The sequence below is a fragment of the Xyrauchen texanus genome, chromosome 31 (assembly GCF_025860055.1).
Source record: "Xyrauchen texanus isolate HMW12.3.18 chromosome 31, RBS_HiC_50CHRs, whole genome shotgun sequence".
In the NCBI taxonomy this organism is placed as follows: Eukaryota; Metazoa; Chordata; class Actinopteri; order Cypriniformes; family Catostomidae; genus Xyrauchen; species Xyrauchen texanus.
The window spans coordinates 34,742,838-34,756,730 of record NC_068306.1 but is presented as its reverse complement, the minus strand read 5'-3'; the positions used below and the strand labels follow the sequence as shown (position 1 = coordinate 34,756,730).

The 13,893-nt window shown below is 41.2% G+C and overlaps 1 protein-coding gene across 1 annotated transcript in view; it reads right to left on the bottom strand.

Moving 5' to 3' along the window:
- Positions 1-4,362: 4,362 nt before the first annotated feature.
- The window catches only part of LOC127624774 (actin-binding protein WASF3-like), a 39,206-nt gene continuing 29,675 nt past the window's right edge, over positions 4,363-13,893 (bottom strand). Inside the window, exons 8-9 of the mRNA XM_052099647.1 lie at positions 10,122-10,501; positions 4,363-4,529 (exon numbers count right to left, since the gene is read on the bottom strand). Of these exons, the coding sequence (XP_051955607.1) occupies positions 4,372-4,529; positions 10,122-10,501 (538 nt within the window). The 3' untranslated portion in view covers positions 4,363-4,371. The remainder of the gene's footprint in view (positions 4,530-10,121; positions 10,502-13,893) is intronic.

Below are 13,893 nucleotides of genomic sequence, written 5' to 3'. Positions count from 1 at the left end.
TAACCTCGATATTTGTTTTTTTAAAGAAATAAGGGACGACTCGAAATTACATTTTGTGGTAATCAACATTATGCCACAAATGCTGTCAATTAAGCTTAACTTGTATTGAACCAAGGATATTTCTTTAAAGGTTAAAGAAACTGCATAGGAAATTAATTGCAATTTTAAAACATATGAGTGTCACCTCGTGTTTATTTCATTAACCATCTTGTTATTGGTAACTTTCACTCATGGATTCAATAAACATGGCTGACTGCGTATATAATTCTACAACGGCATTTGTAACTGAAATCTATTGCATCTGAATATTGCTGCATCCACACCACTAGGTGTCACTGTAATTTCAAGATGACAACAACAAAAATTTACTGACTGTACCTTTAAGCTGGATAGGAGAGAGTATTTTAACATCAAAGGAGTTACACACATCACCTTTAAGGGAAAAAAAAAATGTATAATGAAAACACCAATCGGTTTACTCACTGTTAAACTGGGGTATAAATATTCATCACAACACTGTCCACAATTGAACAAAGTGACAAAATTTACAAAATAATGAAGAGTTGTGATATTGAAGAAGAAATGTAACTTTCAATATATACTATAGTGATCCCTTGGGCCCACCACCCTCTGGAGAAACCGCAGGAGTCGGGTGCGCTACCATATGGGTGGCAGTGAAGGCCGGGGGTCTCGAGGGACCAGACCCAGGCGGCAAAGACTAGCTCTGGGGACGTGGAACGTCACCTCACTGGGGGGGAAGGAGCCGGAACTGGTGAGGGAGGTGGAGCGCTACCAGTTGGATCTGGTGGGGCTTTCTTCAACGCACAGTCTTGGCTCTGGATCCGTACTCCTGGATAGGCAATGGACTCTATTCTTCTCTGGAGTTTCCCAGGGTGTGAGGATGTGGGGATACTCACGAGCCCCCGGCTGAGCACCGCCACGTTGGAGTTTACCCCGGTGGACGAGAGGGTCGCCTCCATATGCCTACGGGTTGTGGGGGGGAACTCTGACTGTTGTCTGTGCAAATGCACCGAACAGCATTTCAGAGTATTCAGCCTTCTTGGAGACCCTGAATGGAGTCCTGAATAGGGCCCCAGTAGGGGACTCTACAGTGATGTTGTGTGACTTCAACGTACACGTGGGAAATGACAGGGATACCTGGAGAGGCGTGATTTGGAGGAACGGCCTCCTCAAACTGAACCCGAGTGGATGTTTGTTGTTAGACTTCTGTGCTAGTCATGGATTATCTATAACAAACACCATGTTCGAACATAAGGATTCTCATAAGTGTACATGGTACCAGAGTACCCTAGGCCGAAGGTCGATGATCGATTTTGTAATCGTGTCGTCGGATCTGAGGCCATATGTTTTGGACACTCGGATGAAGAGAGGGGCGGAGCTGTCAACCGATCACCATCTGGTGGTGAGTTGGGTCAGGGGGTGGGGAAAGACTCTGGACAGACATGGGAAGCCCAAGCGAGTAGTGCAGGTGAACTGTAAACATTTGGACGAGGCCTCTGTCTGCAAGACCTTCAACTCACACCTCCGGCGGAGCTTTTCAGGCATCCCTGCGGAGGTTGGGGACATTGAACCAGAGTGGGCAATGTTCAAAGCTTCCATTGCCGAAGCCGTGGTGGAGAGCTGCGGCCTCAAGGTCTTAGGTGCCTCAAGGGGCGGTAACCCTCAAACACTGTGGTGGACACTGGTGATCAGGGAAGCCGTCCGACTGAAGAAAAAGGCCTTCCGAGATATGTTGTCCCGGAGGTCTCCAGAGGCAGTTGCAAGGTACCGACAGGCCCGAAGGGCTGCGGCCTCTGCTGCGAGGGAAGCAAAGCAGTGGGTGTGGGAAAAGTTTGGAGAAGCCATGGAGAAGGACTTTCGGTCTGCACCAAATTGCTTCCGCCACCTTAGGAGGGGGAAACGGGGAACCATCCAAGCTGTATACAGAAAAGATGGGACGCTTGAGGTTGACCTCAACCAAGGAGGTTATTGGGTGGTGGAAGGAACACTTTGAATAACTCCTAAAACCCAACACGCCCTCTATACAAGAGGCAGAGCCAGAGGTACTCAACTCCGCAGTGGCAAAGCCCAGGGGATTGATGAGATCCGAACAGAAATGCAGAAAGCGTTGGATGTGGAGGGGGTATCATGGATGACACGCCTCTTCAACATTGCGTGGAAGTCTGGGACAGTGCCCAAGGAGTGGCAGAACGGGGTGGTGGTTCCCCTCTTCAAAAAGGGGGATCAGAGAGTGTGTGCCAACTACAGGGGTATCACACTTCTCAGCCTCCGTGGTAAAGTTTACTCCAAGGTGCTGGAGAGGAGGGTTCGGCCGATTGTCGAACCTCAGATTGAAGAGGAACAATGCGGGTTCCGTCTCGGCCATGGAATGAAGGACCAGATCTTTACTCTCGCAAGGATCCTGGAGGGGGCCTGGCAGTATGCCATCCGGTCTGCATGTGTTTTGTGGATCTGGAGAAGGCGTATAATCGGGTCCCCCGGGAGATACTGAGAGAGATACTGTGGGAGTACGGAGTGGGTGGGTCGCTTCTTAGGGCGATCCAATCCCTGTACGTCCAAAGCGAGAGCTGTGTCCTTGTCCTCGGCACGAAGTCGAGTTCGTTCTATGTGGGGATGTGGTTTTCATGTCATCATCAGTCCGTGACCTTCAGCTCTCACTGGATCGCTTGGCAGTCGAGTGTGAAGCGGCTGGGATGAGGATTAGCACCTCTAAATCTGAGGCCAGGGTTCTCAGCAGGAAACCGATGGAGTGCGTACCGTGAGGAGTCATCTGTGAGGAGCTCGGAGTAGAGCCGCAGCTCCTTTGCGTCGAAAGGAGCCAGTTGAGGGGGTTTGGGCATCTGGTAAGGATGCCCCCTGGTTGCCTCCCTAGGGAGGTGTTTCAGGTACGTACAGCTGGGAGGAGGCCTCGGGGAAGACCCAGGACTAGGTGGAAAGATTACGCCTCGGGGTCCCCCAGTCAGAACTGGTTAATGTGGCTCGGGATAGGGAAGTTTGGGGCCCCCTGCTGGAGCTGCTGCCCCCGCGACCCGACTTCGGATAAGCGGTTGAAGAGAGATGGATGGACTATAGTGATAATTTGATTGTCTATACTGTATTGAGGACATGAAGCAAACCAGAGATACCGCAAAGAAATTTGTGGCAATCATTTTTAACATAACGTTAATACAAGTGCTAATACCACTGTTGACAATCATTTTGGTGTACCACTAAATATAGATGTATTTCACTATATTCATGATTCATGATGTACTGCTACCAAAAGATATAATCAAATTCACAAAACAAATATTTTTTATAGATATTTTCTTGGCAACTCTGAAAGAAAAATCTAACAAGTATAATTGCAAACTTTTATTATGAGATACACTGTTTTAACAGTTCCTATACTTACCTCACCAAAATTTATTTCAACCTGGTATCATTGAAATGCATTACTATGCCTACATTTTTGCAAAATTATTTTGAATTGGCCTGTTGTATACGTATTGTGGCAGAATCCTGCTGAAATGAACACAAGAGGCGCTGAAACAACATTGACTTTTATGTACTTTCACAGAAATCACGAGTAAAACAGATTACCTGTACGTAAATACATTTCACCCTGTTCTCACACAATGCTATCTTATGACATCAAAACACTCATAGTGCATGACTGCACTAGACAATACAAATTAACATTTGCATTACATAACCAACATTGCTGAGCTCATTTGCATGTGATGAAATTGTGCAGTATCTCAACCGATAGCGTGTTGAACTTGTGATGTAAAAGACCACAGTACGAGTCCTGAAGAACTAGCGAGTCGACGTGTGAGCCAAAAGTGTCATAGATGCACCACAAAATGACGTGGTTGCTTGAGCAACTGTGTTTTTCATCTCACATTTGCTTTTTCTGACACTGATAGTTAGGTTTAGGTTTAAGGTAGGGATGTCGGTTATATTGATTTAGAACTCAATAGATCATTAACTTTAACCTCATCTGTTTGGGAGAAATTGTAACTCACTTTTAGCCCCACACATAGGACATTTCACCTCAGAACAGCCACGATACGTGTAATGAACCACATAATATAATTTAGCAAAAATGTCACCACAGTCATGTAATTTTTGACTGTTTTGTCTCTTTTACACATATATTCATACCTCTATTTCTGCACTGGCACTGCATCCTTCCACTTTGTATTGCACAAACTCTTGTTTCCTAAACTCTCTCTCTCTGTTATGGCCTCTGCAGCGTTCTGATACTCTCTCTCTAGCCCCATACACTGGAGGACCATCTGACTGTATGAGGAGTGTGTATGTGCAGGTATGGGAAATAGCAGCATGATGTGGGTAAGTGGTGGCACTTCAGTCAGACCACTCGTTCTCCTCTGGCTCAGAGTCTTCATCTGATTCGCTGTACTCCACTGCGATGCGTCGGGACAGAATGGTGGCCACGTCGTTACCTACCGGCTCTTTCTTGGCCTCCTGCTCTCTCTGTTCCTGCACCTTACGCAGCTGGATACCTGCAGGAGAAGACAATTCAAGAAAGGAAGTTGCAACCTAAAAACTAGTGACAGAAATGAACCTTTTTATGTAAGGGAAATATATGCCTCCTAGAATAGGGAATAATAGAATAGAAGGGCATTTTTTACCTTTATGAGGACATTTTTTCTCTAACCATATTTAACACACAGCATGTGTTTCTATTCATGTCAAGTATGAACAAATGTATCAATAGAATCAATGCATTTAAATAAATTCTCGTCCTAAACAAATATGGCTGTTATTACAAAATTAACATATAAACTGTACAAAAGTAGCTGTAAACAATGTACAAGACATCATAGAGTATCACAATAATAATTTAAATAATTGGCCGCTCCTTATGTTTGATTACACAGCTCTGTCATCCTTTAAGGTAGATTTTGATGTAATCAACGCAATCCAAAATTGTTGGGAATGGTTTTTTTTTTTTTTTTTACATTCAAAGTTATTAATGCTGATGTTAGTTATTTTTGTCAACAACAAAAAAATAATCTTCAATTTTTTTGCCCCCCACATTTTCAGTATCTGGGGCATTTTGTTTAGCAGCATTTTTTTGTCATGAACCCTGGTTAATATAGTATTTCTTGTTATATACACTGGCGGCCAAAAGTTTGGAATAATGTACAGATTTTGCTTCAGTTTCGGAAGGAAATTGGTACTTTAATTCACCAAAGTGGCATTCAACTGATCACAATGTATATTCAGGACATTAATAACATGAAAAATGATAACAATTTGAAAAAAGTCATTTTTGATCAAATCTAGACAGACCCCATTTCCAGCAGCCATCACTCCAACACCTTATCCTTGAGTATTCATGCTAAATTGATCATTTGGTACTACAAAATCTCTTGACATTATATCAAACACAGCTGAAAGTTATTTGGTTCTTTAAATGAAGCTTAACATTGACTTTGTGTTTGTTTTTTAGTTGTCATAGTATGCAATATACTGGCATGTTTTCTTTATAAACTTGTCAGTCAATCATTATTTTGAGGAATGAAGGATATACAATGCTTGAAATTGCCAAAAAACTGAAGATTTCATAGAAAGGTGTACACTACAGTCTTCAAAGACAAAGGACAACTGGCTCTAACAAGGACAGAAAGAGATGTGGAAGGCCAGATGTACAACTAAACAAGAGGATGAGTACATCAGAGTCTCTAGTTTGAGAAATATACACCTCACATGTCCTCAGCTGACAGCTTCATTGAATTCTACCCACTCAACACCAATTTCATGTACAACAGTACAGAGAAGACTCAGGGCTGCAGGCCTTATGGGAAGAATTGCTAAGAAAAAGGCACTTTTGAAAAAGGAAATCAAAAAGAAAAGGTTAGAGTCGGCAAAGAAACACAGACATCGGACAACAGATAATTGGAAAAGAATGTTATGGATCTTAACCCCATTGAGATTTTGTGGTATCAGCTAGACTTTAAGGTGCGTGAGAAGTGCCCGACAAGTCACATCTATGGCAAGTGCTACAGGAAGTGTGGGGTGAAATGTCACCTGAGTATCTGGACAAACTGACAGCTAGAATGCCAAGGATCTGCAAAGCTGTCATTGCAGCACATGGAGGATTTTTTGATGGGAACTCTTTGTAGTTTAACAAGTTCTGAATTTTTTTTTCAAATTGTAATAGTAATTGTTCATGTTATTAAAGTCCTGACTACACATTGTGATCAGTGGAATTCCACTTTGGTGAATAAAAGTACCAATTTCTATCCATAAGAGCAAAATATGTACATTATTCCAAACTTTTGGCCACCATTGTATAATTTTTTTAGGATTTGGTCTTAATTCTTCAAGTAAATAACTTTTATTTTAGATAGACACATTTTCTATCTGTTATTTATCATTGTTGATAGCATTTACCTAGCAAAGAATTATAGTGTAATCACATAACTGTATAATATAGCATGTATAGTAAAAATATTTAGTACGGCTCTCCTGAATACTTGATTGTGATTGGTCAATCACAGCATTTGCACTTGGTTTGCACTAGTAAAACCATTCATTCTTGATATATAAAATGATGTCTACTTGTGGGAATACACATTCTTGAAAAAAACAAATCGAAAATGTATTTTTTTCAAAATTTTATACAAAATGGAATTTACTACATGTAAAATATAAAAACATGATTTTTTTATATCTGTAACTGCATTTTTACTACTGAAATTATAACAATTTTCATTCTCTTCTGCTCAAAAAATAACTACAGATATCTATAATTAATATCTTAATAGTTGACATTCCAATTTAACATATTAGCAATTTACTTACCATCCATCCATCCATCCATCGTCAACCGCTTATCCTGTGTACAGGGTCGCGGGGGGCTGGAGCCTATCCCAGCTAACATTGGGCGAAAGGCGGGGGACACCCTGGACAGGTCGCCAGTCCATCGCAGGGCCAATTTACTTACTAGTAAATATAATTTTTTTATCAATTGTTTATATCAACAGTTACACTGTTACTAGTCTAAATGCACATTCCCGATATTTACAATGGAATGACAACAATTAAAAAATTCAAATTTTTGTATCTGTAATTAAGTTTTTGGCTTAATCATTTCAGATGTTATTGTAACTAGTAAGAAAGTCTTTTAAGATATCTTTAATTACTCTCAAATTTATTGATATCTGAAATCCAGCTGAAATACATTTACAGATTTAAACAGACACAGTTTCAATCAAATATCATTTTAACTAGTTGTAATTCAGATGTTAATATCAGTAATTACTGATTTGAAATATTATAATTTTTACTAGTAAGAGGTACATTGCAGATATGTGTAATTGGAATTTTAACTAGTAAGAAATTAATTATAGATATGTAATTATAGATTATCTTGTTTTCAACAGGAGTGAATGATCATTGTGAAACTCTACTAGTAAAAATGCAGTTAGTAATTGTGTTCTTTTTTCTAGTTGAAATTAGAGGTCGACCGATATTGGTTTTTTCAGGCCGATGCCGATGCCAATCTTTTGAAATCCGGGTCGGCCGATGGCCGATTAATGCTGCCGATTTATTTTGGCCGATATTTAGCCGATATGTGCTTGTTTTTAACCTCTTATTTGAACCTTTTATTTGAAAGATAAAATGTAACACACATAATTACTTAAAATAGACAACATTTCTCAACAACTACATTTATTGAACACTTGACCAATCTGCACTTGTACACTTAAATTAAAAATGTATAAAAACATATTGTATAAATAATGTATAACAAATATATTAAATAAACAAAGCAGGTGTTTATTTGCGAACTGCTCCGAGCTGCTCCGAGCGAACTGCTCCGAGACTCCTCCCAGGTTGAGATCCAAATGCAGCTTTAATTAAGGGGCAATCCAGACACGTAATCCCATATTCAGAGCATCCAAGAGAAGCACAGGCATAACTAGTGATGGGTATCGTTAAGGTTTTAATGGTATTACTATCTTACCGATACTGCTTATCGATCCGGTACTTCAACGGTATTCTTAACGGTTCTTTTTGTTTTATTTATATATATATATATATATATATATATATATATATATATATATATATATATATATATATAAAATTTTATTTCAGGAAGGTCTACTAACATTACTGTTCAGGTGTGGTCTAAAAAGAAATCTAATAAAGTAATCAATTGTAAAATAACACTGCATAGTTTATCATAGATAGATTAATGCTTATTAATGCAGAAGTTATTCATTCAAGAGCTGTAAGTGATTTTCTCTTTGCCTTTTGTTGTTTGATTCGCAGTAATGGCTCAATCGTCACGTTTAATAGACAGCTTCCCCTTTAAGACCGAGTTCAGATCTAATAGACTCCTGATGCAGCATATTTTCTCCCCAACTATTTCCATAACTACGTCCATTTAAGACATAAACTGTGTTTAAGTGAATCTCCAAGCCGGTCGTTTTGACATATTTTTGTGTTTAGTTGATCGTTTAGAGTCTAAACGATCAGCTATACACAAAAATATGTCAAAACTTTAGACGCATGAAACCCAAAGTAGCCTATACTTTGCTTGTCTCTTTGCGGTGTGTTTCGGAGCTCGCGCCGCCTTGGGAACGGTATCTCTTGCGCTCTTTTTATTATTAAACGCGTCCCGCAATTTAGCAACAGTAGCTAGACTGCATTTTACAACAATCACCGATCGTGCTGATTCTGACGTTAAGTTTGAGTTTTAGGGAGAAATGTCAGTGCACCGCTGTGAAGGGAAGGAAGTTGTGCTAGACAGAATGCGGCTTATGTATAAATATTCTTTTTATAATCTTTGGAAGGCGAAATCTAAAATAAAATCAGACTAATATCACATATCTAAACCAGGCTATGTTTGAATGTTTAGTTCTGTCACTCATTTAGCTGGGCTCGTGTTGTGCTCGCTGTGGCACCGCGTGAGCGAGTTCTCTCTCTCTCTCTCTCTCTCTCTCTCTCTGACTGCGAATAGCTAAATTGCATCACAGACAAATGGTTTCATATTATTATACATAGAAATGGCTGGTGATATAAAATAACTTTCTCTTTATAGCAATAAAGAATGTATTTTCTTAATTTCTCCAGTACTGACAGCAGAACCGATAACGTCCGAGCTTACCAAAGCCAGTCCTTCAATAGCATATACTGCGTTGGTATATTTTTATTACTTATTTATCTGCATTGTGTGTCTTATATTTGAGAGGGTTGTCACTCAAACAGAACAAATAAAAACTCAGATTCACTGTCTGTAATTGCAAAATTTTTGCTTGCTTATTGTGACATGATAGCAACCCTTCTGCTGTGATAATGCAACTTCAACTACGCTATCAATATCCAAAGTAGCCGAACGTCATGTCAACTATCGCGTTTGTCACGTTTTTTCTTGAAGTTGGCAGTAACGTATCAAAAGTTTTTAATTAAATCTAAAGAAGTTATACAAATTTAACCCTTACTGTTTTCTCCAAGGAACTTAGCTCCTTCCTTAGGCACTGGATGAGGTCTGCTCACTCTGCTGGAAAATGACTCTAAGGGCAGCGTGCGTCGAACACGTGTTCCACAACAACACTAGGCTGCCCACAGATGCGCCTGCCTAATAATCGGCTTGATATGCGTGGATATTGGCCGATGCCGATTATGTAAAAAATGCAAAAAATCGGCCGATTAATCGGCCGGCCGATTAATCGGTCGACCTCTAGTTGAAATTCCATTTTTTATATCAAGAATATTAATTACATAATTTTTAATATCAAGAAAAAAATATTCACTAGTGCAAACATAATCTGATATCAAAGCATTTTTACCAATTAGATTACTGACATCAAGAATTAGCATTTTAATTCATATTCTGCACATGATCAGCTGACTGTATATTATCTTTACATACAGTATTTGCCCTTTGGAGTATATGTGTAAAGGAGGATCATAAAACATAAAAGAACAACTTTATTCTCTCGGTCTATAAACTTCCTTTTACCATTCCTGTTTTGTATCTACAGTAGCCTTATTAGTAAAAAAGTGCACTGAACTCTCAACATGCTGGAACATGCTACAGCACATCATCCTGAGTACGGTACTTTAAACTCACTCACCTCTGCGGATGGCGGCCAGCAGGTCGCTGCGCGCATCGCTCATGGGGATGAGAGGCACCTGCCCCTTCCTGGGTAGAGTGGACTCTCCAGATGGACGTTTAACTCGGGCTGGGGATGGGGCGTGGGTGGGAGGACCTGGTGGAGGAGGAGGCGGGGCCACTGGTGGGCCGCCTATCACAGGATGTGAAGGGGAGGGGACGTAGGCAGATGGCGGAACTGGTGGAGGAGAAGGGCTGTAGGAGCGTGAAAGAGCAGCTACTGTACCCGGAGCCAGTAACGGGTGTCCAGACGTGCTGTCAAAGGCGGTTTGAGATGACGGGATGAGCGGAGGAGGTGGAGGAGGTGCAGGTGGGACAAAATGTTCAGGTAACTGATGACCACTGTAAAGTGGGAGACATGATGTTAAAGGAAATATTACACATTTGAATATTACATAAATTCTTTACATCCTAATGTTGACTTGCCAACAACAATTTGATAAAATTGCTTTGCTGCAACACATGATTCACTTAAGCAATTACGAAAATCAGGTAACAGCACAAACGCGGCCCAAAATGTAGTGATGAACCACAATTCTCAATCTGAATAATCACTTTATTATACACTTTAAAAGTGTGCTTGATTGCATTGTATATACAGGAAATTATGGCGATCTTCTCTATCATTTGATAATTATTTGCATTAATTACTGAACATGCACTCAAACATCCATTTCTAAAAAAATGTTATAGCGTCTACTTTCCGTGGGTGGTAATAGCACAATGTGAATAGCAGCTGGCAAACGTTGAGTTTCGTGAATAAAGCACACTTTATAAAAACCTAATTTCATGTATTTAATTAATTTAGTGACTAAGACACAGCCAGAGATTTTCGCATTGAAATATAGCACACAAAATAGGTGCCACTGTTTAGTGAATTCCCCCCTAAGAGGTTAAAGCAAGGTCAAATTTACTATTCACTATGGCCAGGGATTTTCCAACGGGCTTCGGGACCCCTGGAAGTACCTTGAACGTACTGCAGGGGGTGTGTGTATTAAATTAAAAAAATTAAGTAATTTCCTAATAAATACAAAAATATTCTATATACTAAAACATTTGTTTTTAGTTGTGGGCGATTTGTTTAATAGCTACTTTTTTTAAAGCACAGGGCTGTTAATCAGAAGGTCGCTGGTTCGAACCCCACGCTACCACCATTGTGCCCTTGAGCAAGGCACTTAACTCCAGGTTGCTCCGGGGGGATTGTCCCTGTAATAAGTGCACTGTAAGTCGCTTGGGATAAAAGCATCTGCCAAATGCATAAATGTAATGTAAATGTAAATTAATATTAAATGTGATGATACAGAAGTCAAATGTTATTATTTACTGTACGTAGACCAATAATGTAAGCAGTAAAAATGCACACTGCATGCCTGATGATAGTTTTCCTTTTTATATGCCACATACTGTATCTCAGACATTAGAAGTGTGTTAGATGTGTGAGTATGTGTATTCATCAAACAGTTACATGTACGACAACTGGTTTCCTTGATAGCTCAAAAAGAACCAACAGAATTCTGCCCTATAATCCATATCCCTTTATAATAACATTTATTAACATAAAAAAACATTATTAGATTATATAATGCTTAACCGAGTTTTAAAACTGCAGTGTTGCCCATGTACACACAAAGCTGCAGCTCAAAACAACGCGGAAGTGCAGTTTCCCGTTATTTGATGTGACGATAATTTCATCCATAGACTATAAAATCATCGTTCAACAAACGTGAAAGTGGTGTGATAAGTCAAGAACATTGTAAAAGATGTAAAGGTGGGTAAAGTAAGACACTAACTTAATAATTTTTGTTAATGTTATCAATAAGTTATTATACACTAAGAGTTTTGTAAAAATCTAGCATTTATATATATTAGGGCAGGGGTGCTCACACTTCTATGGTGTCATTTTTATTCTGTTGGTTCCTGTTTTTCATGTCTTATATTTTGAAATGTTAGTCCTGTTCATGTCTTCAGGTCCTTAAATTTTGAAATGTGTTCACTTCCTTGTCTAGTCATGTGATGTTCTGTTTTCCCTCCATATTCATGTGTCTTGTTTTCACTGGTCTGTAATGTAGTTGGCAGGCAATGACACAGGAGCAGACGATGATGTGATGACGAACCCAAGTGCAGTTTATTTACAAAAGTGATATCCTAGAACCCTAACTTTAAACGTGAACAAAACACGACTTGGCTTGACTATGAAACAAAACTTAAACATGACACCAACAATACTCGACAAAGGACAATGGCAAACATGAGGGCTTAAATACATGACATGGGGGAACATAAACCAATGATCAAACATAAATCTAAACAAGATAATTAAACAATAAACTAATGAAAACAAGACACATGAATATGGAGGAAAAACGGGACATCACATGACTAGACAAGGAAGTTAACACATTTCATAATAAAAGGATCTGAAGACATGAACAGGTCTAACTTTTCAAAATAAAAGACACGAAAAACAGGAAACAACAGAATAAACATTACTGTGGCAGGGCGGAGGGCGGGGCCGGGTCGTGATCATACACACCCGGTCCCGTATTAGGCTAATCAAGCCTCTGAGGTATAAAGGTCGACTGCAGAGGATCGTGCGGGAGAGAGAGATCGTTTATGGACATGTCCGTCATGTTTGTGTTTATGTTGTCTTTTAAGTTTACTATTAAAATATGATTTACATCGTCAAGCCGGTTCTCGCCTCCTCCTCTCCATTGATCCCTTTACACTGGTGCCAAAACCCGGGAAGGAGGAGGGATACGCCGTAGTAGAGTCCTCACCACTACCGTCCACCCCAGCCGCGGTGTAAAGATCCCAACCAGTGTAAAGATCCCTTTACACTGGTGCCAAAACCCGGGAAGGAGGAGGGATACGCCGTAGTAGAGTCCTCGCCACTACCGTCCACCCCAGTCCACCCCAGAGCAGCCGCGGCCATCTGCCGGGAAACGAGGAGCCCAGCCGCCTGAAAGAGGATGATGGCCGCCGACCGCAAGGAGAGAAGGGGCTCCTAAATGACCGCCTGGAATGGTCAGTGCCGCTGCAAGGGGCGCAGGAGTCGCCTACCGGCCGCTGAAAGGCAGCAAGGTTTAAGACCGCCAACCACGAGCAGGGAGGGGCTCACTGGCGACCGCCTGGAGCGACAGAACCGATGCCAGGGGCGAGGGCGACCCCTTCTGTTCCCCGAGAACACGGCGGGGTGTTCCGTCCGCCAGGGGCTGGAGGACTGCCTCTGATCCGCCCAGAGAGGCGCGGCTGTCGTCCGATAGAGGGTGGAGGAGTGGCCGAGGAACAAGCTGCGGCGTATCGGAGAACTGGCGAGTAAGAGTTTTTTTTTTTTCATCTCTCTCTCTCTCCTCTCTGTCTCACTGTCGCTCTGCGTTTGCCTTTTCCCTCTTTTAAATTTTACAGTTTTTTGGGGGGTACTACACTGTTACAGGAAGTACCCCCCATTTTAATTATTTCTGTTTCCCTCCCCTACCCCTCCCTCGTCCAGGTAGATGGGGATGACCTGCCGGCAGACAGCACGCCCTCCCCCAGGGAAAGAGGGGGGGGATGTACGTCAGGCCGGTGGCTCCCCAGCCTGAGAGAACGAGGGAGGAATGTGGCAGGGCGGAGGGCGGGGCCGGGTCGTGATCATACACACCCGGTCCCGTATTAGGCTAATCAAGCCTCTGAGGTTTAAAGGTCGACTGCAGGGGATCGAGCGGGAGAGAGAGATCGTTAGCAGACATGTCCGT